Source organism: Ceratotherium simum, chromosome 16 (assembly GCF_057802395.1).
Source record: "Ceratotherium simum simum isolate JZ-2026a chromosome 16, ASM5780239v1, whole genome shotgun sequence".
Classification (NCBI taxonomy): domain Eukaryota; kingdom Metazoa; phylum Chordata; class Mammalia; order Perissodactyla; family Rhinocerotidae; genus Ceratotherium; species Ceratotherium simum.
The window spans coordinates 9,809,787-9,834,610 of NC_141915.1; the positions used below are offsets into that span (position 1 = coordinate 9,809,787).

Below are 24,824 nucleotides of genomic sequence, written 5' to 3' on the forward strand. Positions count from 1 at the left end.
CCCATCCTCCCTGTCGGTGACCCGCTCCCCCCAGCCCCCCAGCACTTCCCTTCCTTGGCTCCTTTTCTTCTCAGTGGTCTGTCCCAGCCCCAGCCCCCTCCCTCACCCTGATACACATAGCTGAACCCAGGAGGGAGGCTCCAGGGGCAGGACTCCCTCACAAGGCCACCCCTCTAACAAAAACCCCTTCTCAGCCCTGGACACCCAGACCCTGCCTCCTGGCCCTGGACAATAGCATCGAATCCAGCCTAACTTCTTCCCAGAGTTCCTGAGGGGTAAATGCAAGAGCAGAGAGTGGGAACCCAGCCAAAGTGGGGTCAGTGTGGACAGGGGCCAGAGGACAAAGCCTGGGTTCTATGTGTGGTCCACAGAACCAGACAACCTGTTGCTAGGTAACTAGATCTCCCATCGCCTCCTGAACACATCCTCCTGAGCTGCCGCTCGTCAGCCTCCAGCCGTCTTCGCCTGAGTCTCTCAGACACCCACCCTCTGTGGGACCTTGAAGAGCAGGAGGAAGGGAAAAGCAGGAGCTCAGCCACCACTGCAGACCCACCTGCGGCTCCACCACCCACTGTTTTCTGTGAAGATTCAGCTGCCTGGGCCAGCGGGTCACCACCACCATGAGTCTGGGCATCATGGAGGAGGAGGATCTGGCCGAGTACTTCCGGCTGCAGTATGGGGAGCGGCTGCTACAACTGCTGCAGTGAGTGTCTGAGGGTCTGGGGACCCCCCCACCCCAATGCCTGGGACCTCCCACGCCCACCCCATGCCCCACCTTCCAACCTGTCCCCTCCTGCTCCTAGAACCCGGAGCCCCAATCACCCTGCCCCATGGCCCTGGCACCAATCCACCCCCATCACCCAGATCCCCACCCGTTATCACCCTGCCCCAGCTTGTTCCCTGGATGCCAACACAGCCCTCTCTCCCTCTCAACATACCATTCCTTTCCTCCGATGGGGGACAGGACCCCCTTCCTTCCCCATGGGTATCTGTCTCCACGGGTTATTCCCACTCTCAGCCTGCCCCAGATGCTCAGAACCCACAGGCCCCTCTTGCCCGTGTCTTGGGCAGGAAGTTCCCCACCAGTGAGGAGCAGTGGGAGTCCCCATCCATCCAGCTGCTGGAGAAGAAAAAGGAGGCCAAGATCATGCACCAGGCTATGGAGCAGAAGAAGAAGGTGGGGGACTAGGGGATGCGGTGCAGGAAGGGCCACAGGCTCAGGGAGAGCCTGAAGACAGCCTTCCATTTTGTGGGTGCTGGTGGCTAGAGCCAGGAGTCCTGGGTGGTGGTTCTGTGTTCCCTCTGCAGAGACAGAAAAGATCCAAGCCTTGGGGGTACCAGTGTCCTAGGACGCTCTGCTTGGAATTGGGCATGGGGTAGGAAGTAGGAGGCCTGAGGATAGAGGCACTGGGCGGGGGATGCTGGGGCCTTCCTCCATACCCACGTCAGGGGCCTTTCTGACCTCTCTGCTCCCCCCGCCTCAAGATATTTCAGCGCAGAATGGAAAGCTTGAACCTGTGCTGGGAGGAACTGGGCGTCAAGGAGGCCCAGCTGAAGGCCCATATCCAGAAGTTTGAGCAATTCATCCAGGTAGGAGGGGGTGTGGCCTGCTGCAGCAGGCCAGGGGCACCCACACTCGTTGGTTGGGCAAATTGCCACTCCTCCCCGCCGCGCCCCGCGCCCCCCCCCCCCCCGCCTTGCTTTTGCTGACTCTTCACCCTGGATTAGATGTCTCTTCAGTGCTCAACAATGCTGGGGCTTCTCCCTTTATGTCCCCACTTATTGCTGTTTGAATTTCCTGTTTACCAGTCTGCCCCGTCTACACTGCTGTTTACCATTTCCTTGCCTGCACCTGGTACGTACGGTTTATTCAGTGAATAAATGAATGGATGGATGGTGATGAGTGACTGAATTGCCACAGTCAAGGCTGGGCACTTGGGAATACAAATATGAATCAGACAGGGTTTGAGTCCCCCCAGCTCACCCCAGCCCTCCATCCTTGTGCTGAGGGTCCAGGCAGGGGGTGGCGGAAGGACCAGCACCAGAGTCCATTCGGAGACAGCGCCTCTCAAGCGGTCCTTAGAGGAGCGATTTAGCCATTTTAAAACCCAGATTTCTCCAGACCGGCTCCAGACAGCACTCATGGAGCCCTGAGGGCCTGGCCCAGCTCCAGCGGGGAATCGCTGGCCTCTGCCACGGGGGAGCCCTGCTCCTGAGCCTCTTCTGTCTCGCTCTGGGCCTAAACCAGGTGGGAAGGGAAGCTGAGGGACGGGGCATATTCTCCTGAGGTCCCGTCCTTGTTACTGGCCAGAGAAGAGCTCTGGGAGAGCCTGAAGACAGCCTTCAGGAGTGGAGGGGTTGGGGCGGCAGGAGATTTGGAGGTGAGCGGCTCTCCAAATGGCTACCAGAGAACCCGCAGCGGCGGAATCCTGGAAAGCTGGTTCCAAATACAGACCCCCGGGGCTCTCTCCTCTCTCCTTGCTTTCAGCAGGCCTAAGGTCAGGCGGAGGCAATTGTGTTTTTAAAAAGCTCCGCAGGGGATTGTGCTGCACAGTTGGACTTGAAAACCACTGGTTTAGCGCCCCACAGTCCTCTCCTGGGCTTGCGGGGCACAGTGCAATCCTCCCTGTGCCTTCCCCACATGCCTCCAAACGTCCTCCACACCACACACGCCCATCCGCGTGGAATCACAGGCGCCCCTGAAGAGGGAAAGGAGCCACACAAGTGCATTGTGAAGGGTGGGTTTGCCCCTAATCTTGGCGGGGGTGGTTAGCAGAAGGGGAGTCAGCTGGATTGTAGCAGCTGAGCCTCGTGTCTTTCTGGGCATCGAATTGCCTGCACCATCTCCTCCTGCTCCAGTCTGAGCTACGGAACATGCTCTCCAGAATGGCCTTGCCCCGCCAGGCCCTCTGGACCAGGTCCACCTCCCGTCTCATCTCCCTGTAGCTTGAGCACTGCTGCCCCAGGTTTTGGAAGGAAGAGAGGAGAAATTGAGGCACCAAGTACCAAATGGAGAAAATTCGGGCCTCCTCGCCCACTTGGGTGGCCCAGTGACCTCTGCCCATCCTCATGGTGGCCCGAGCTCAGCAGACAGAGGCCTTGTGGGGGCACCACCGGCCTGGGCCCCAGGGAGGGCAGGGCGCGTGCCTGACGGGTGCCACCTCCCCGGCCCAGGAGAACGACCAGAAACGGATCCGCGCCCTGAAGAAAGCCCACAAGGAGCAGGAGCTCAAGAGGCAGCGCTTGCGCGAGCTGGCCAAGGCCAAGCAGGAGATCGTGGCCCTGCGGCTGGAGCTCCAGCAGCTGAGCACCAAGCTGCAGGACTACTCCATCTTCAACAAGTTCCTGGAGAAGGTGGTGGAGAACTCCGAGGTGAGCATGGGGGGCGGGGGGTGTGCCTTCCTCAGCCCCACCTCCTCTTCCCCAGGGCCTGGGGCTATGGGGGGAGTGGGGACCCTCTGCAGGGCTGGTCACCTGCTCTGAGGGGATGCCTCCAACCCTGGAGGGCAGCTGGAAAAGGCTCGTCTCAGGCTGGCCTCGATTCTCAAGGGTTGGGACCTGACGGTGTATCTTTGTGTCTGTGTAGTGACATCTGTGTAAATGTCTCAGTATGGGTGGTGTGTTTATGTCCACGTGTGTGTGTTTGTTGGGGGAACGAGGTTTCGTTTTGGTGCACTGCCTGCCTCCAGGTGTAGCCACATGGATCCCTGCTTCCCCGCTTCCCCGACGTCTCTTGTTTCCTTGAGAGCAACTAGGAGAGGGAGGGAGAGGAACTGGGAAAACACCCACCCTAACGCAGAGCTGGAGAGCTTCGTACATGCTGAGTACTGGGCTAGGTGCTGCACACTGTAGTTTCACTCAGTCCTCTCACTGGCATCCAGAAGAAAGCCAGCATATCACCCTGGACAGAAGAGGAAATGGAGGCCCAGAGAGGTTAGGTAATCTGCTCAGGGTCTGGGGCCGGCCCTGTGGCTTAGCGGTTAAGTGCGCGCGCTCCGCTACTGGCGGCCCGGGTTCAGACCCCGGGCGCGCACCGACGCACCACTTCTCGGGCCATGCTGAAGCCGCGTCCCACATACAGCAACTAGAAGGATGTGCACCTATGACATACAACTACCTACTAGGGCTTTGGGGAAGAAAAAAAGGAGGAGGATTGGCAATAGATGTTAGCTCAGAGCCGGTCTTCCTCAGCAAAAAGAGGAGGATTAGCACAGATGTTAGCTCACGGCTGATCTTCCTCACAAAAAAAAAAAAAAAATCTTCTCAGGGTCTCACACCTTGTAAGTGGCACATTCCTTGCTTCTGACCATTCCTCTGTGGGCCCTACAATGCCACTGACAATTGTTCCTCTAAAGTTGCCTTGATGCCAGAGCTAAGGGAACCTCTCTGCCCTCTTCCCACACACATCCTGCAGCCTTGGACACTGTTGATGCTCCTCCTTGAAACATACCTTTGCCCTTTCCTCTGGGACTCCTCCCTCCCGCTGCTCCTGGCCCTTCCTCCTCAGGCTCCTCTGGGGGCTCCTCCTCCTAGCTCCTTCTTTAAATGTTCCTCGGGTCTTTGTCCTAGACACTCCACTTTTCTCCCTGAGCGATTACCCGAGCCTCCCGTGGATGCCACCCGTGTCAGTGGCTATCCACTGTGTTTCCCCCAAGGCCCCATGTGACAGCGGTAGGTAGGGCCCCTCACCAGGGTGGAGCGAGGTGTGAAGTATGCCCTCTTGGAGTGTGGATCACTGTCCTGAGGGGGCGCAGGGAGACAAAGGATGCACAGCTTTCTAAGTCCCGGCAATTTCCATATAGCACTATGTCTTAGAACTGAGGAGACTGTATCTCGCTGTATTGTATCTCATCTGCTTCCTGCCATCCCCAGGCCAGCCCTGCTGCTCATGTGTCCAGTGCTGGGGAATGGCACGGCCACCCACCCAAAGCCTCACCAGAGCTCAGGCCTCATCCTTGACTCCTCCTCTCTCTCTCCCCGCAGCCATCAATCAGCAGATCTGGTCTGTTCTGCCTTCTAAGTATTTCTGGAATCCAGCCCCTGCCCCTTCCTCATCCAGACCACCAGTGCACCTCGTGTGGAGTCCAGCTTTGCTTTATTCCTGGCCACCAGCCTGTCTGGCATTCTACAGCCAGGGTGATCCCCCCCGCTCTCTTTCTTTCTCCCTCTTTCCTTCTTCTTTTACTTCTTTCAAAATATTTTAAGCATACTGAAAAGTATAGAGAAATATATATCAGCACGCAAATACTCACCACAGCTTTGTGAAATCTTAGTATTTTCCCCCATTTGCCCCAATTCTTTTTTCTTAAATAAAACACTGCCGGTAATTGAAGCCCCTTGCGTGCCCCCTTCCAAACCCCATTCTTCGTCCCCTCTCCTCAGACGTAACCAGTATCCTGATTTTTTAATTTCTCATTCTCACATTTGTTTTTATTATTTTGACAACGTATGACATATCCATAAACTATGAATAGTATCGTGCACGTCCTTTTGTGACGTGCTTTTTCCAATCAATGATTTTTTTTTAAAAAACTTGTTTATTATGGAAAATTTCAAACATACACAAAAGTAGAGAGAATAGTCTATTGAATGCCCGTGACTCATCACCTAATTCTAACAATTATCAACTCATGGTCATATTCTCCATACCTTCCCACCTCTACCATTTTGTAGCAAATGACATTTTTTCATCCATAAGTATTTCAGTATATAACTCTAAATGATAAGAGCTCTCGTCTTAGCCACAATACCATTGTCACACCTAGTAAAAATTTGATAGTAATTCCTAAATATCAAATATCCAGTCAATGTTAAAATTTCCCCACTTATTGCACAAATGCCTTTTTGTACAGTTGGTTCTTTCCAATCAGGGTCCAAACAAGGTCCCCACACTGCATTTGGTTGATATGCTTCTCAAGTGTTGCAGAATTATGCTGATCAAAAGAAGTCAGACATAAAAGAGGACATACTGTATGATTGCAACAATGTGTTTTAAAACAGGTAAAATAAATCTTTGGTGATAGAAGTCACAATGCTGGTATACTTGGTAGTGGGGGCAAATACTGACTGAAAGGGGGTAGAAGACCCTTCTAGGTTGCTGGAAACATTCAATCATCCCTTCTCACATATTAGCTAGAATACTACCATAAAGAAAAGGACTTCGTAAAGAGAATCTTCCCTTCATCAACTATTTGACGAAAAGATTGTTAAATGCTTGATTCTTTATTACAGTTTTCAGAATAATGAGTTGATTCTCCAGCATCCTCCAAAAGTGGCCTGTACTGTTGTTAGTATTATTATGAACTCATGGATTTTAACATATTTGATATGTTTCAATCCTTTGCACTTATTCTTACTAATGTTCAAAGTGTCCCATCTTTGGACAGTGAGACCCTCTTCAAATTGGCCCCTGAGTCCTTTTGACATCAGCATTACGTTTTGGAGAGGTGCTCCTCGTAGCTCTGATGTAGTCCGTTCATTTTAACTGTTGTATGCCGTTGTATCGTGTGCTGAGTGAACTTTCAGAAATGCTTCTTATGAAGTTCTCTCTCTGCTTCTTGAAATCCTTCAATGGATGAAGTCCACACTCCTTCTCAGGGTTTACTAGGCACTTTTTTTCACTTCTCCAAGTCGATCTCTCCCTCTTCATTGAACTCAGGCCATTTATACTAAGCTCTCTTGAGCATCCTGAACATGCCACACACCCACCATCATCTTTACCCAGGCTGTTCCCTCTACCTGTAATACTTCCTTACCTTCCCCCACCTGCCTTAGCCTGGCTATCTTCTATTCATACCTCTGGTCTCACTTCAGCGATCTCTTCCCCCAGGAAACCTTTTCTGGCTGTTCCCACCTCCTCTAATGCTGGGTTGGGTGGCCCGTCCCCACAGAGGTATATTTGGGGAAAGGGCAGCAGGGCAGTTCCCGTAACACCAATCTATCACTGGAAATGTCATGAGATGGAGAAAGTGCTCAGGGAGTGTCCCCTGGGTGGCTGGCAGGCACACTTTGATAAACCCCTGGAGAAGTGAGTTGGCGTCCTGGAGCTGGTGCTCACACGGCCTTTAAAGAGGGAGGGTTGCAGGGCCTCTGTTCTGCTGAGTGGGGCCTTCGAGTGAGGGCCAGTGGCATGGCTCTGCCCCATGCTGGAGGAGGTGGCTGAGCCTGGCAGGCCACCTGCCCCACTGGGACCCTCTCCAGCCCACGCTGGAGGGAGAGCTCAGCAATGGTGGGCAGATACTCCAGAGCACCGTGTTATACATCTTACCCTCCAGGCTCTGTCCAGTCCCATCCCCCAGTCAGAGATAGGGCTTATCACTCTGTGTTGTAACTGACTACTTGCTTGTCTGTCTGTCCTCCATACCACTCCAAGTTGGAGGCTTCATAAGAGCAGGGTCTGGCTTTCTTATCTCCTGCTCTGTCCCAAGTATTTAGCACAGTTCCTGGCTTGTAAGTAGTTCTTGGTACATTCTTGTTGAATAGGATAATTATCGCCTGGGTAGACATCTCAAAATGCACCCGCCCCCAACCCCCACCTGACCTCTGCCAGCATTTCTCAACCTTGGAATCACCTGGGGGACCTTTTGCAAAAATCAGATGCCAGGGACCACCTCAGACCTGTTTATTAAACCCAATCTCTGGGGGTGGAGCCTGGCAGGTGTGCTTTTTAAAGCTCCTGGGTGATGCTAACGTGCAGTCAAGATTGAGAACCCCAGGTCCAGTGGCACGTGCGCCTCAGCACATGGCCCATACCAACCCAGGAAGAACGGGCAGCGTGACTCCGACGTCCTCACAGCCTCTGCCTCTTGACCGCGGCCCAGGGCCTCCCTGCCAGGCCGAGACACCTAGGCCGGGAGTTGGCGGGCGGGCGGCTGCACGCGCCCCCAGGGGCAGTCGTGCAGTGACTTGAGCCCCTCCTCCCTGCAGTTCGAAGAGATCCACGAGGTGATCGCTCGCTACAAGACGCTCGTGAGCATGCACCACGACCTCATGCAGTCGGCGCAGGAGGGCCAGGAGAAGATCGAGCGCGCCAAGGCGCGGCTGGCGCGCTACATGGAGGAGAAGGACGACGAGACCCTGCAGCACAACAACGAGCTGGCGCGCCTGCAGATGCGCTTCGACCGCGCCCGCAGCGACGTCATCGTCTGGGTGAGCGGCCCGGGACGGGGCAGGGACTTCAGGGCGCTGGATGAGCGAGGGGCACACACACTCGCCCTCCGTGCTCACGCCCCGCCCTTTTCCCTTCCCCAGGAATCTCGCTGGGCGCACATCCAGAACACTGCCGCCAAGAAGACCCTCTTGCTTGGCACCATTAAGATGGCAACGCTGAACCTCTTCCAGATCGTGAGCAAGCAGCTGAAGGAGTCGACCCATGTGTCCCTGGAGGACACGCACAAACAGCTGGACATGGTAAGAGAAGGCACAAGGGTCAGCGGGCTGGGTCTACTGAATCAAGGTGGTTCTCCATTGGTTGAAGGGAGGAATGACCCCGACAGAGCAGTGGTTCTCAAACTTGAACAGGATCAGAATCACCTGGGGGCAGGGGAGTATTGCTGGGCCTTACCCCCAGAGTCTCTGACTCAGCATGTTGGGGTGAGAACCCGTGGATTTCCATTTTCAACAAGTTCCCAGGGGGTGGTGCTGGTCTGGGTTCCACACTTTGAGAACCACTGCATTAGAGCTAAGACCCCGTTGGCCCCAGTCAACACGGGCAGTAGCAGGGACCCACTATTGAATTTATTAGTTATGCAAAACAGTCTTCTTAATTTCTAGTGAGATCCTAAAGGCTTGTACCCAAGGCCTACTCTTTGGGAAAGAGAAAATCTGGGGGGAAATCAGCAAGTTTAGGGAAGTGTAAGAGTCCTATTAGTATTCTCTCTCTGAAGTAATTGAAAGGAAACTGAAAAGGAAATAACTTTTTTCATTGTATGATTCAAAGCTATCTGATGTCATGTCCATGTGCCGCCTAAAATCATCTCACTTCTGACCAAAGCACACACGTCCCACAATTTGGGAACCTTCGCACCAGCAGATGCATCAGCCATGCTTCTTGTGATGTGCAGAGGACCATGACACGTTATTGATTCCTTTGGCAAAAGCCTGTAGCTCTGCTGTGAAGTAGTAGGAAGTCTGCTTCTAAAGGCTGGGATTTTTGTTTGTTCTGTTCCCTGCTGTCTCCCCAGCGTCTAGAACAATGCCTGACACATAGTAGACACTCAATAAGTGTTTGGTGAATGAATATAAAACATGAGCCAATAAAAGCAATTAACTGAGAGGGACTTCCCCTATTTAACAAAAAAAAGGTGAAACTTGTGAAATGTAAAGGATTTTACCCACTGACCAGCCAGAAGAAGGATTTCCCCAAATCAAAGAATCAGCCTGCATCTTAAGGCGTGTTAGAGCAGAATTATTAACAGTCAAAAACTGTAAGGGAATTTGTAAGCAAGTTTGCTCTGAAGCAGCAATTCTCAAACTTGTTGGTGTCAGGATACCTATACAGCCTTAACATTTCTCCAAGACCCCAGAGAGCTTTTGTTTATATGGGTTACATCTATTGATATTTACCATATTAGAAACTCAAACAGAAAAATTAAAAATACTTAATTCATTCCTTTTTAAATGACAAGAAGCAGGGCAACATAAATAGCATTTTTAATGAAAAATACATTTTCAAAAAATATTTGTGGGATGAGTGGCATTATTCGACACTTTTGCAAATACATCTGGCTTCATAGAGGACAGGTGGATTCTCGCACCTGCTTCTGTGCTCGTTCTGTTGTCGGCCTCTGTCGTGGAAACATCCCACTCTGGTAGAAGCCACTGTACACTCATGAGAGAATAAGAGCGAAAAAGACAACATCTTAGTATTATTGTAAAATGAGTTTTGGCCTTGCAGACCCCTCTCCCCTGCAGTAGAGTCTCAGGGACTCCCGGAGGTCCTCAGGCGCCTGTCTTTCAGCTGTTGAAAGACAGGGGGGGCAGGCGGTGGTGATCTCCAGCTCCTTGCCCCTGCCCGAGCATTCCCTGCACAGACCATAGCTTCCAGTCTATCCACTCCAAATTTTGAGCTTTCTGACTCCCTCTCAACCTTGATTTGCCTCTACAGGAATGCCTCATGTTTCCCAAATGTTATTTTAAAATATCCCACTTCATTCCCATAGGATATGAGCCTACTGACAGAAATACACATGAAAAGTAGCCTGAAAAATTAAAAATGAGGACCTAGGAAAATATGAGTTAAAGTCTGAGGTCAAGGCAAAAGAGAAATACAGACTGTGGATTCTTGGATTATAAGGGCCTCCAACAGGGATTGTTGTTGGCTCTGAGCTTCCTGGTAACCAGAAGGAAAAGCAAAGCAGAGTACCAAAATCAGAAAACATAAGGTTTCCTCAGAGAGAGCAAACCTTTTCCAAGCATTTAGCTCTAACTGAAATTTCTCAAGGAGGCTACAGAGACACTCAACGAGTAATGTTCTCAACAACATCCCTATAGCAGATCCAAGCACGGCCTTCGTAAGGCAGCCACTTATCTAGAACTAGGAGCATGGGGCCACAGGACAGCTTAGGGAAAATGATTCTGCAAAAGGCCAAGACAATTTGAATTCAATATACTGTGTCATGAAAGGTCCAGCATGATCCCTGAGTAAAGCCCAAACTGTCTGAGCAGCATTTTCCATACTGTGCTTGGCAAATCCTAGAATCCCGAGATGTTAGTAAGTTTCCTATGGGGGAATAAAAGAACTCTGTGAACGAATAAATTTAGAAAACTGTGAGTTAAACAAAGTTAGATTGTTTTTAAATACAGGACTTTGCAGAGTCTTTGCTGTGGTTCTACCCTGAGACTCTCCAAGCAGATAGCGTTTCTAAAACTTAGTTGACCACAGACACCTTTTTATGGGGATGTGATTGCTTATTCTAAGCACATAGTTTGGGAAATGCTAGACTTGTCTTCTCTGTAACCTTGGGAAAGTTGCTTTAATTCATTGTCTCTTTGTCTCCTCTTTTGAAAAGTGGGAATTATATCAGTGATAATAACAAATTAGCACCTAGCAGGGTTGTTGAGAGTTTTGGATAGTCCGTGTAGTCCCATTTCCAGGAATATTCTTGAAAAGGAGACATTTTAGAAACGAGATCTTAAGAGGCCATCTAGCTCAGCCTTTTCTCCCTCTTCCTTTTTAATTTTTTTTTTAATTTTAAGAGTTTATTTGAGCAAAAATCAATTGGAATTTGGCAGCACCAAAGCAGAAGTGATTAGGAGCACTCCCCTGACGGGAGTCAGCATAGAGCCTTGCATAGAGAAGGTACAAAGCAAAGAAAGGAAATGATTTGATTGGCTGTAGCTTAAAGCCTAGTTGGCTGTTTGTGATTGGCTGTCCTTAGCCTTTTGATATCATAACCTCGAGGCGTTTACAGGCTGAGATTTTGGTTTGCATACACAGGCCTCCGTGGCATTAGAGCCTCGTCAGTCCTAATGGCCTCCATATTTACTTAAACCCTTCCTTCCTTCCTAACTTACTTTCTCTTTTTTTAATTGAAGTATAGTTGACATGCAATATTATGTTAGTTTCAGGGGTGGAACAAAGTTATTCAACATCTATATACATTGTGAAATGATTACCACTAGTAACCATCTAGTGGTAATCATCTAGTGACCACTAGTCACCATGTGAAGTTGTTACAGTATTATTGACTATATTCCCTATGCTGTGCATTACAGTCCCATGACTTATTTATCTTATAACTGGAAGTTTGTACCTCTTAATACCCTTTACCTGTTTCACCCATCCCCCTACTTCCCTGCCCTCTGGCGACTACCAGTTTGTTCTTTGTATCTATGAGTTTGTTTTGTTTGTTCATTTTTGTTTTTTAGATTCCACATAAAAGGGAAATAATATAGTATTTGTCTTTCTCTATCTGACTTATTTCACTTAGCATAATACCTTCTAGGTCCATCCATGTTGTCGCAAATGGCAAGATTTCATTCTTTTTTATGGTTGAGTAATATTGCATTGTATACATATACCACATCTTCTTTATCCATTCATCTATTGATGGACACTTAGGTTGCTTCCATATCTTGGCTATCTTGATTAATGCTGCAATGAATATAGGGGTGCTTGTATATTTTTGAATTAGTTTTTTTTTTTTGTTTTCTTCGGATAAATACCCAGAAGTGGAATTACTGGGTCATATGGTAGTTCTATCTTTAATTTTTTGAGGAACTTTATATACTGTTTTCCACAGTAGCTGCACCAATTTACATTTCCACCATCAATGCACAAGGGTTCCCTTTTCTCCACATCCTCACTAACATTTGTTATTTGTTGTCTTTTAGATATTAGCCGTTCTGACAGGTGTGAGGTGATATCTCGTGGTTTTGGTTTGCATTTCCCTGGTGATTAGTGATGTTGAGCATCTTTTCATGTGTCTGTTGGCCATCTGTATGTCTTCTTTGGAAAAATGTCTACACACGTCCTCTGCTCATTTTTAAATCAGATTGTTTGGGGTTTTTTTGATATTAAGTTATGTAAGTTCTTGCTATATTTTGGATATTAACCTCTTATCAGATATATTGTTTGCAAATATCTTCTCCCAATTCAGTAGGTTGCCTTTTAATTTTGTTCCTGAGCTGTGCAAAAGCTTTTTAGTTTTATGTAGTCCCATTTGCTTATTTTTGCTTTTGTTGCCCTTGCCTAAGGGGACAGATCCAAGAAAATATTGCGAAGACCCATGTCAAAGAGTTTACAGCCTGTGTTTTCTTCTAGGAGTTTTATGGTTTCAGGTCTTACATTTAAGTCTTTAATCCATTTTGAGATTATTTTTGTATATGGTATAAGAAAGTGGTCCAGTTGCATTCTTTTGCTTGCACTGTCTAGTTTTCCCAACATCATTTATTGAAGAGACTGTCTTTTCCTCATTATATATTCTTACCTCCTTTGTTGTAGTTTAATTGATCATAAAAGTGTAGGTTTATTTCTGGGCTTTCTATTCTGTTCCATTTATCTATGTGTCTCTTTTTCTGCCAGTACCATACAGTTTTGATTACTATAGCTCTGTAGTGTAGTTTGAAATCAGGGACTGTAATACCTCCAGCTTTGTTCTTCTTTCTCAAGGTGGCTTTGGCTATTCAGGGTTTTTTGTGGTTCCACACAAATGTTAGGATTATTTGTTCTAGTTCTATGAAAAATGCCATTGGTATCTTGATAGGGATTACATTGAATCTGTAGATTGCTCTGGGTAGTATGGACATTTTGACAAAGTTAATTCTTCCAATCCATGAGCACAGTATGTCTTTCCATTTATTTGTGTTGTCTTCAATTTCTTTCATTGATGTCTTATAGTTTTCAGAGTACAAGTCTTTCACCTCTTTGGTTAAATTTATTCCTACGTATTTTATTCTTTTTGATGGAATTGTAAATGGAATTGTTTTCTTAACTTCTCTTTCTGATTGTTCATTATTAGTATATAGAAATGCAACAGATTTCTATATATTGACTTTGTATCCTGCAACTTTACCGAATTCATCTATTCTGGTATTTTTTTGGTGGAGTCTTTAGGGTTTTCTATATATAGTATCATATCATCTACAAATAGTGGCAGTTTTACTTCTTCCTTTCCAATTTGGGTGACTTTTATTTTTCTTATCTGATTGCTATGGCTAGGACTTGCAATACTATGTTGAAGAAAAGTGGTGAGAGTGGGCATCCTTGTCTTGTTCCTGATCTTAGAGGAAGTGCTTTCAGCTTTTCACCATTGAGTATGCTATTAGCAGTGGGTTTGTCATATATGGCCTTTATTATGTTGAGGTATGTTCCCTCTATACCCACTTTGTTGAGAGTTTTTATCATAAATGGATATTGAATTTTGTCAAATGCTTTTTCTGCATCTATTGAGATCATCATATGATTTTTATCCTTCGTTTTGTTAATGTGGTATATCACGTTGATTGATTTGCGGATATTGAACCATCCTTGCATCCCTGAGATAAATCCCACTTGATCATGGTGTATGATCCTTTTAATGTGTTGTTGAGTTCAGTTTGCTAATATTTTGTTGAGGATTTTTGCATCTATGTTCATCAGGGATATTGGTCTATAATATTCTTTTTTTATAGTGTCTTTGTCTGGTTTTGGTACCAGGGTAATCGTGGCCTCATAGAATCAGTTTGAAAGCATTCCTTCCTCTTCAATTTTTGGCAAATAGTTTGAGGATAGGTATTAACTATTCTTTAAATGTTTGGTAGAATTCACCTGTGAAGCCATCTGATCCTGGACTTTCGTTTGCTGGGCATTTTTTGATTACTGATTCAATTTCATTACTAGTAACCGGTCTGTTCAGATTTTCTATTTCTTCCTGATTCAGTCTTGAAAGATTTTATGTTTCTAGGAATTAATCTATTTCTTCTAGGTTATCCAATTTGTTGGTGTATAATTGTTCGTAGTAATCTTTATGATCCTTTGAATTTCTGCAGTGTCAGATGTAACTTCTCCTCTTTCATTTCTGATTTTATTTGTTTGAGCCCTCTCTCTTTTTTCTCTTGATGAATCTGACTAAAGGTTTATCAGTTTTGTTTATCTTTTCAAAGAACCAGCTCTTAGTTTCATTGATCTTTTCTATTGATTTTTTAGTCTCTATTTCACTTATTTCTGCTCTGATCTTTATTATTTTCTTCCTTCTACTAACTTTGGGCTTAGTTTGTTCTTCTTTTTCTAGTTCCTTTAGGTGTGAGGTTAGATTGTTTATCTGAGATTTTTTTTATTTCTTGAGGTAGGCCTGTATCAGTATGAACTTCCCTCTTAGAAATGCTTTTGCTATGTCTCATAGATTTTGGAACATCATATTTCCATTTTCATTTGTCTCAAGGTATTTTTTAATTCTCTCTTTGATTTCTTCATGACTCATTGGTGGTTTAGTAGCATTTTGTTTAGCCCCCCACGTTTGTGTTTTTTCCATTTTTCTTCTTATAATTAATTTCTAGTTTCATACTGTTGCAGTCAGAAAAGATGCTTGATATGATTTCAGTCTTCTTAAATTTATTGAAACTTGTTTTGTGGCTCAAGATGTGATCTATCCTGGAGAATATTCCATGTGCATTTGAAAAGAATGTATAGTCTGCTGTTTTTGGATGGAATGTTCTGTATATATCTATTAAGTCTATCTTGTCTAATGCATCATTTAAGACCAATGTTTCCTTGTTGATTTTCTGTCTGGATGATGTATCCATTGATGTGAGTGGGGTGTTAAAGTCCCCTACTATTATTGTATTACCGTCAATTTATCCTTTTATGTCTGTTAATATTTGCTTTATGTATTTAGGTACTCCTATATTGGGTGCATAGCTATTTACAAGTGTTATATCCTCTTGTTGGATTGACCCCTTTATCATTATGTAATGCCCTTCTTTGTCTCTTGTTACAATCTTTGTTTTAAAGCCCTTTTTTTTTTTTGTCTAAGTATTGCTACCCCAGTTTTCTTTTCATTTCCATTTGCATGGAATATCTTTTTCCATCCCTTCACTTCACTCTGTGCATGTCTTTAGATCTGAAGTGAGTCTCCTATAGGCAGCATATATATGGGTCTTGTGTTTTAATCCATTCTGTCACTCTGTGTCTTTTGATTGGACCATTTACATTTAGAGTAATTATTGGTAGGTACATACTTACTGTCATTTTGTTCATTGTTTTATGTTTGGTTTTGTAGCTCTTCTCTATTCCTTTCTTCTTCACTTGCTTTCTTCCCTTGTGATTTGATGACTTTCTTTAGTGTTATGTTTGTATTCCTTTCTCTTTATTTTTGGTGCCTCTATTATAGGTTTCTGGTTTGTGATTACCATGAGGTTTGCATATAACAACCTATGTATATAGCAGTCTCTCTCTTTTTTTTTTTTTTGGTTTAAATTTTTTGTGTGTGTGTGTGAGGAAGATCAGCCCTGAGCTAACATCTGCCAATCCTTCTCTTTTTGGTGAGGAAGACCGGCCCTGGGCTAACATCCATGCCCATCTTCCTCCACTTTATATGGGACACTGCTGCAGCATGGCTTGACAAGCGGTGCATTGGTGCGCGCCCGGGATCCGAACCGGTGAAGCCCAGGCCGCTGCAGTGGAGCGTGCGCACTTAACCACTTGTGCCACCGGCCCGGCCCCATAGCAGCCTCTTTTAAGTTGATGGTTGCTTAAGTTTGAGTGTGTTCTAAAAGCACTACATTTTTACCTCCCTCCACGTTTTATGTTTTTGATGTATTTTACATTTTTTTTATTTTGTGTATTCCTTAACTAATTATTGAGATGTAGATGATTTTACTACATTTGTCTTTTAACCTTCATACTAGCTATATAGATGGTTGATTCATTTCTTTTACTGTATGTTTACCATTACCAGTGAGACTTTTACTTTCATAATTTTCCTATTTCTAGTTATGGCCTTTTCTTTTCCACTTAAAGAAGTCCCTTTAACGTTTCTTATAGGGCCAGTTTAGTGGTGATGAACTCCATTAGCTTTTGCTTGTCTGGAAAACTCTTTATTTCTCCTTCAATTCTGAGTGATAACCTTGCTGGGTAGAATATTCATGGTTGTAAGTCTTTTTCCTTTCAGCACTTTGAATATATCACGCCACTCCCTCCAGCCTGTAAAGTTTCTGCTGAAAGATCAGCTGATAGTTTTATGGGGGTTCTCTTGTAATGTAACTGGTTGTTTTTCTCTTGCTGCCTCTAAGATTTTCTCTTTATCTTTAACTTTTGACATTTTAATTATAATGTGTCTTGGTGTGGGTCTCTTTGGATTCATCTTTTTTGGGATTCTGTGCTTCCTGGACTTGGATGTCTGTTTCCTTTGCAAGATTGGGGAAGTTTTCAGCCATTATTTCTTCAAATAGGTTTTCTCTCCCTTTCTCTCTCTCTTCTCCTTCTGTGACCCCTATCATGCAAATGTTAGTACACTTGATGTTGTCCCAGGGGTCCTTTAAGCTATCCTCTTTTTTTTTTTTTTATTCCTTTTTCTTTTTGCTGTTCTGATTGGGTGATTTCCACTACCCTTCCAGATTGCTGATCTGTTTTTCTGCATCATCTAATCTGCTGCTGATTCCAATGTATTTTTTTCATTTCAGTCATTATATTCTTCAGCTCTGATTGGTTCTTGTTTATATTTTCCATCTCTTTGTTGAAGTGCTCACTATGTTCATCCATTCTTCTCTGGAGTTCGGTAGAGATCTGGTAGATTGCTTATCTCCATTTCATTTAGTTCTTTTTATGAAGTTTTTTTGTCTTCTTCTTTCTTTTGGAACATATTCCTCTATCTCCTCATTTTGCCTAAATCCCTGTGTTTGTTTGTATGTATTAGGTAGATCAGCTATAGCTCCTGGTCTTGAAGGGGTGGCCTTATGTAGAAGGTGTCCTGTGAGGCCCAGTAGCACAATTCCCCCTGGTCACCAGAGCCAGATGCTCCAGATATGTCCCCTGTGTAGGCTGCATGTACCCTTCTGTTGGTGCTTGTGCTGTGATTGCTGCAGGCACGCTGGTGTATGGGGCTGGTCCCACCAGGGCAGGAGCCACTTTGGAGGAGCATCAGCCAAGGCAGGCAGGTTGTGTGGAGTGAGTCTGCAGGGGAATGCCAGAGTGGGGTGAACGGTGCCAGCAAGATAGATAGAGAGTGTCAGTAATGGTGCCTGCCAGAGCTGGGGCAGCTAGGTAGAAGGGGAGTAAAAAAAAAAATGGTGCCTACCAGTGCTTCCATCCCTGGAGAAAGTTCCAACAGATCCCTGCCCCTCCGGCACATGCCCTAAAATTAATCAATGAAACTCTCCCACATATAATCCAGGCACTTTTCAAACTGTTGCCTCTGTGCTGAGACTTGGAGTGAGTGAGTTTGTACACCTGCTCTTTAAGAGCAGAGTCTCATTTTCCTATAGCTCCCTGGCTTTCCTGGACGTAAGCCCATTGGTTTTCAAAGCCAGATGTTATGGTGGCTCGTCTTCCCGGTGCAGGTCCCCAGGCTGGGGAGCCTGATGTGGGGCTCAGGCCCCTCGTTTGTTGGAGAGGACTTCCACGACTGTGACATCCCTCCCACTTGTGAGTCGCAGCGCTGGGGGTGTGGGTCCTGACTAGATCACATCTCTGCCCCTCCTACCTGTCTCGATGTGGCTTTTTCTTTATATCTTTAGTTGTGGAAAATCTGTTCTGCTAGTCTTCAGGTCGTTTTCAGAGATAGTTGTTCTGTATGTAGTTGTAATTTTGGTGTGTCCATGGCAGGAGGTGAGCACAGGATCTTCCTACTCGGCCATCTTGATCCTCTCCCTCCCTCTCCCCTTTTTAAAGATGAAGAAACCAAGTCCTAGAAAGATGAAGTGATTTCCCTAGAGTTGTGTTGGGAGCCCAGGTCTCCTGACTTCAGAGGCAAGTCTCTTTCTGCTATGTCATACTGATTGCCTGTTGTTTAAAACAGAAGCTATCAAATAGAATTTAAACTTCTCTTAATGACTCAAGATTATCATAATGAGCATCAGTTCTGGGTTTCAAGTAAATGACCGCATTGAAGCCTGTTAAATTGTGGAAAGCCCTTTCCCCTGACACGGATGGCCCCTGCCTACTAAATGCTCCTAGTCCCAGAGTCTGATCATGATCCTCTCCCTCTCTTCAACCTTCTGTTAGACTGTCAGCCTTACTTCTTCACGGTATCACTGTGTCTGCCTCTAGGAATTCCCAACTCCATTTCTACTTATTGCTTCTGGTCTGCTAAGCCTGATACTCCATTTCAACTAGAGTCATTGTCAAATGAGGGAAAGTGGCCTCAAGAAGTCAGTCACAGCAAAATAGTGACTCCTTATGGGTTACGCCCAGACATGCTCCATATTTGGATGCGGTGGCCTCCTGCTGAATGGGGTTAACTCCGGTCACTTTGCCTTATTAGATCCAGCAGTTTATCCAAGACCTGTCAGACATCTGGGCAGAGGTGAAGAAGAAGGAGCCACAGTCAATTCGGGTTTAAGGAGCAGCGATGGCTGCAGAATGTTCTGAGAGGGACTGAGAGAGAATAAGTTCCTGGTAAGCTTACAGTCCAGTTAGCCCAGCCCAGCCCTCTGGGACCCCTGTGCCTTTCTGCTGGTGAACACCCTGGCATTTTGCCTCTTGGGTTTGGTCCATCCCATCCCTGAAAACATTAAATTCTATAAGAAGTTTGTTCCTAAGTTCTCTCTCTTTTTTGGTGGTTTATTCACGGGGAAGAGAGTCCATCGAGGGGAGAACCGCTAACAGCACCTCCTCTCAAAGCCGGTCACTTAGGCTGCCCAGGGACTAGAAACCAGATCTTGGGTCTGGCATCTCTGAGGCTTTGGACTTGCACACAGTGCGTGTTCACATGGGCAACAGACCAGCGGGGTGAGTACACAGGACCCTTCTTTTTTCTACCACTTCACAAAGTTTTTTAAAAGTTGGTGTTTCTAATTGGGGTGCAAAGACTCACTAGAAACTATGAAGGCAGCTTCCAAGTCAGAGTTACAAAGGTGGCAAGTCAAGAACTCTTCCATGACCTCAGGAGCAAGCCCTGCTCTCCTACCTCCCTACCCGCCATGGACGCTAAACCGTACAGTATGGTGCCAGCAACGCTCGTGTAGGAACTGCAGGCAGGCTGCCAAATGACAGCATCTTAGCAGGCTGGAATGATGGCTTAAAACCAGCAAAACTAGAGCCCACCCTGATGGTCTAGTGGTTAAAGTTCGGCACTCTCACGTTTCCTGGTTGTGGAAACACACCACCCATCTGTCAGTTGCTATGCTGTGTCAACAGCTCACATAGAAGGACTTACAACTAGGATATACAACCGTGCACTGGGGCTTTGGGGAGAAAAAAAAAAAACAGCAAAATTAAACTGAATAGAGATAAATGTAAAGTCTTGCACTTAGGGTCAAAAACTCAATTGCACATTTCTAAATCATCAATGACAAAAGTCAAGTCAGAGACCAGTGGGGTATTAGTGACAAAGGAAGCAGCATTTACTGAGCATACACTTCATGTCCATCATCCCAGTGAAAACTTGTGCGGCACTATTATCCCTGTCTTACCTAATAGGACACTTGCCCAGGACACTGGCCATGGACAGCAGGGCCAGATTCGAATGGATGACAGGGCCAGATTCAAATTGGGTCGGCCTGCCCCAAGCCTGTGCTCCGGCTCCCTCTGCCAGGCTGCCTCTCAGAAGGCAGAGGCACTGCTTTCCCTCCAAACCAGGCTGAAGAGCAGGCCCGAACAAGGCTTCTCATTTCCTCCCTGGCCCTATGATCCTAGAGGGCCCTCGTTACCTACAGGGGACGGCACTGCTGCAGCCTCCTCTGCTGGGATCCTGCTGTGGGCAGCCGTAACCCCTCACCTTTGTGTACACCACCTTGCAGCAGTGGTTCTCAATGCGTGCTCCCTGGACCAGCAGCATCAGTGTCACCTGGGACCTTATTAGAATTGCAAATTCTCAGGCCCCACTCCACACCTGAGAATCAGAAACGCGGGACGTGGGGACCGGCCTAGTGGCTTAGTGGTTAAGTGCATGCACTCTGCTACTGGCGGCCCGGGTTTGGATCCCAGGCGCGCACTGATGCACCGCTTCTCCAGCCATGCTGAGGCGGCGTCCCATATACAGCAACTAGAAGGATGTGCAACTATGACATACAACTATCTACTGGGGCTTTGCGGAAGAAAAAAAGGAGGAGGATTGGCAATAGATGTTAGCTCAGAGCCGGTCTTCCTCAGCAAAAAGAGGAGGATTAGCATAGACGTTAGCTCAGGGCTGATCTCCCTCACAAAAAAAAAGAGTGGGGGAGAGGGGAGACCCGGCCATTTGGGTTTTAATAAGCTTTCCAGGTGCTTTCAATGCTGGCTCAAGTTTGAGAACTACTGCTTGATAGTGAACTAAACACTTCGAAGGACCTGGCTCCTTTCATCTCCTACCATGTAGGGTAATGCATATCAGTAATACAGCCTGTACCAGTCAGCATGCAATCAGAGAAGCAGAACCCCCAGAGGATAGATATAGATGTATACAAAGGACTTTCTTACAGGAATTTGACCCTAGACTGTTGTGGGCACTGGTTAAGCCGTCTCTGCAAAGCTGATGTCTTCACTTCTGACTCTGGAGCTTGAAGCCCACGGGGGAGGTTGTTGGGAAAGAAATGTGGATGTAAAGTGGGGAGAGCAAGAGGAAGTCAGAATCCATATGCACAAGCTGGAGTCCATGAGGACGGACAGACACCCATGTCGGTTCTTGTTGCTTCTGAGCTTGGTGGTGTGGGCGTCTGCAGAAGCCAGGCCCCCTCATTGTGGAGCTGAGCACACACCTCGCCCAGGGGTCGGAGCCGCTGAAGGAGGATCCAGGGAGGGTGGGGCAGTTGCAGCCGCTGCTGCCTCACACCGATGAGGTAAGCCGGCAGAGCGGCGCCACGTGTGAGAGCTACAGAGCGGCTGCCGCTTCCCCTCCACCCTCCAAACCTCCCACGGGGGTCTCTCTGTGATTCCCCACCCCCAGCAACACCCAGGAAAAGCAATTCTGGGAAATACAGTTCAGCCTAGCCAAGCTGCCCAGTCCCCAAGCCTCCACACTACCATTATCTCTGTTTCACAGCTGAGGAAAAGAGGAGGGAATGGAGCTGGCTGGCCCCAGCCAAATGGACAGACGTCTCTCTGGAAGAGAATGGAGAGCAGAGGTCATCTCGCGTACCTGGGACCAGCAAGTTGAGCAGGGGGTGGCGGGGTGGTGGGGGGTTCTCAGGGGAGTGGGTAGAGTCTCTCACTGGAAGGAGATGTCAGGGCCCTCCAGAAACAGTCTGTTGGGTGAAGGATATGCCTCTAAGATAGCTTCCCCTGGCCTTTGAGCCTCCTGAGCTGTGTCCTGGGAGGCAGGAGAGGGTGCAGGACAGACAGTTCCCCCAATCCCCGTGTACCCAGATCCCCTACTCTTTTCCGCTGTGTCTGTGAGGTGGTGTTTGAGAAGTTCAGCCTGTAAGGACTGAACACACTTCCTGGGGGGACGGGGTGGGGGGGTGCTCAGCCCCGCCCCAAGGCCCTGCCAGAGAGCCAGAGGCCCTGTCTCTCCCTCCCTCTCTTCCCCTCCCTCCTTGGCTCCTCCTTGCCTTGGAGTGTCAGGTTTCCTGCTTGACTGAAATGGGCAATGGTGAAGAGTCACTCTTAGAATTCCTGTGATCACACACAAGCTTAACATACACATGTTTGCCCACGTGTGTATAACTCACTCTGATATTACTGCATTTTTCAGGTTTCATAAGGGGCCCAGCCCTGGGGCAAAAGAAATTCTGTGAGTCTAGGCAGATTTCTTGATTATAAGCAAAGCCACAAATCCACAAACTCATTCCCAAGCCCACAGAAAGGAGCAGAGCAAATCCAGAAGGTCCAGGGATTCTCGTGAGCCTGAGAGAGAGGGCGTCCCATCAGGAGTGGGGGCAGGCAGCAGTCACAGACAGACCCTCACTCCTTACCCCCCGTCTCTCAGCGTGTCCACCCTGGGCCCTGGACCCACATAAAGAAGCCCAAGACTGCCCAATCAAGAGAGATTTGGGCTCCCCGATGCATGAGATCACATTCCAAGAAAAAGAAGATGGAGTTAAGGGCCTGACTGGAGTTTTCCCAGCAAGAAAAACACCAGCTCATTAAGGCAGAAATAACGGATTGCTTCCGGAAATGCATGGTTCTCATCAGCAAAGGCAGGAAGCAGGCCTCCAGGTGTTTGATGGGCAAAGGGAGGCAAGAGGAGGGAAGACCTTCGGAGAGTCGCTGTCAGTGCCAGAACTCTCAATGCTTCCAAACCTGCTAGCTCTTCCTGAAGGGAGGAGGGAGAGCGGGACGGAGGGAGGGAGGAAAGGGAGGTGTTGGGCCTCAGGTGTGGAGGAGCCCCGTCTGCAAGAAGCCCGTAGAGGGACATCCCCGTGTCTGTCACATATGCCGCGTCATCCCACAGCCCCCAGACAGCAATTGATGTCCTTGGGGGCTGCTGGTGAGGACGGGATTAGAACAAAGTTGAAAGCTTTTCGGAGTGACCTCTGTCTCTCTGGAGTAGCTAGAGTCTGGGCTTCTGTGGGATTAGCTGTTGGCTCTTGGAATCCCCTCCCTCACACGATTTTACCTCACAGCCCTTTCCCAGACTCCAGGCTGGGGTCGTATATCTTGTGTACAAGGCTTTCAGCCAGCTGAGGGGCTCTGGAACCTTCCTCTTCTCATTTCAAGCCGTCTTAGGGTTGATCACTCAGGCACCTGAGCGAGCTCCTTTGCTCTGGGACTTTTGATCCAGCAATGTCTATCAGAAGTGCCGTGTGTGCAAAGCCGGGTGCTGAAGGCGGCGGAGGCCCGCAAGGCCCCTGCCTCAGGCAGCTGCTTTTCTCCTGGGAGGTAAGAACCGGCTGAGGACTGTGAGGCTGGCAGAGTGTGGGCCTCACCTCAGCTCTCCTCACCTGCAATGAATGACCTGATGTTCCTCTTCACTTTAACTCTTTGAAACTTTTAACGTTTTGAAGTTGAGAAGGTTCCCAGTGAAGACCACAGAGTCGGGAATGATAAGAGCCAGGCTCGGAGGCATCCAGAGCATGATACCACCCCCAGGGGGCAAATACCCGTTTTAGAAATTTTATGAGGAAATGAGCTGGATCTAGAAACATCCAACAGAATGAAAGCCAGCTGCATAGTGGTGTGAAACTGACTGCATTAGTTTTCCAGTCTGCACAACAAATTAGCACAACCAACACCCGCTTGTTATCTCACAGTAGTAGGTCAGAAGTCCATGTGGACTCAACTGGGCTCTCTACTCAGGGCTGAAATCAAGATAAAATCAGGTGGGTCCGGGCTCTTACGTGGGAAGTCTAGGCAAGAATCCACTTCCAAACCAGGTCAGGTTGTTGGCAGAATCCAGTTCCTTGCAGCTGTGGGTCTGAGGTCCCCATTTCCTTGCTGGCTCCCAACCAGGGGCTGCCCTCTGCTACTAGAGGCCACCGCATTCCTCGTCATGTGCTGTGTCCTCCATCTGCAAAGCCAGCAACCGAATCGTTGTCACACTTTGAATCCCTTGACTTTCTCTTCAATACCAACCAGAGAAAACTTAGTGTTTTTTTTTTTTTTTTTTTGGTGAGGAAGATTGTCTAACATCTGTGCCAATCTTCCTCTATTTTGTACATGGAACACCGCCACAGCATGGCTTGATGAGCGGTGTGTAGGTCCATGCCTGGGATCTGAACCTGCAAACCCCAGGCCACCAAAGCAGAGCACATGAACTTAAACACTACGCCACCAGCCAGCCCCAGAAAACTCTTAGTTTTTAAAGGGCTCATGATATTATGTTAGGCCCATCCAGATAATCTCCATCTTGCCATATAACATGGGAATAACGCCAACGTGTGAAGGTGATGGGGGTCATCTTAAAACTCTGCCTACCACACTGATCAAGAAGGAACATCAAAACAGCTTGAGAAGGAAGAGGAGGCGAGGGAGAGAGAAGAGGGACTGTGACAAGGGTGGTCAAAGGCCAAGAAGAGGCGAGGATGGAAAGAAATCATGCAGATATGCACCTGACCCAACATTTACTAGGCATAGTTTCATCAAGGCAGGGTTCTCCTGGGGCATATAGCCCTCTAGAGAGTCAAGAAATGGACTTGAGTCAGTCTGGGAGTCTCCTGATGTTTTATGAAGCTTTTATTTGCATGCACAGATGGATTTTTCATGAGTGAGGGGACTGGGGTGGGGGCAGGAGAAAGGCCATATCTTTCAGTAGATTCTCCCAAGAATCTTAACCCAACAAGATTAGAAACTACTGCTTTTGTGTGTGTGTGAGGAGGACTAGCCCTGGGCT

General features: G+C 47.4%; 1 protein-coding gene across 2 annotated transcripts; it reads left to right on the forward strand.

The window, feature by feature from the left end:
• Window positions 1-620: 620 nt before the first annotated feature.
• CCDC42 (coiled-coil domain containing 42) lies at window positions 621-19,128 on the forward strand. 2 transcript variants are annotated; one of them, XM_004433075.2, is made up of 7 exons: window positions 621-703; window positions 1,072-1,177; window positions 1,486-1,590; window positions 3,175-3,372; window positions 7,927-8,148; window positions 8,251-8,409; window positions 18,900-19,128. In XM_004433075.2, exons 1-7 carry the CDS (start codon window positions 621-623, stop codon window positions 18,975-18,977), a joined length of 951 nt encoding a protein of 316 aa, XP_004433132.1. In that variant the 3' UTR covers window positions 18,978-19,128. The 2 variants fall into 2 exon arrangements, with proteins under 2 accessions (XP_004433132.1, XP_087296297.1); XM_087440171.1 differs by lacking the exon at window positions 7,927-8,148.
• The last annotated feature ends 5,696 nt before the right edge of the window (window positions 19,129-24,824 follow it).

Coding starts and splice junctions, on each gene's coding strand:
- CCDC42 (XM_004433075.2), top strand. CDS start 621: ATGAGTCTGGGCATCATGGAGGAGGAGGATCTGGCCGAGTACTTCCGG. Junction 704..1,071: donor CGGCTGCTACAACTGCTGCA/GTGAGTGTCTGA, acceptor TGTCTTGGGCAG/GAAGTTCCCCACCAGTGAGG. Junction 8,410..18,899: donor CGCACAAACAGCTGGACATG/GTAAGAGAAGGC, acceptor TTGCCTTATTAG/ATCCAGCAGTTTATCCAAGA.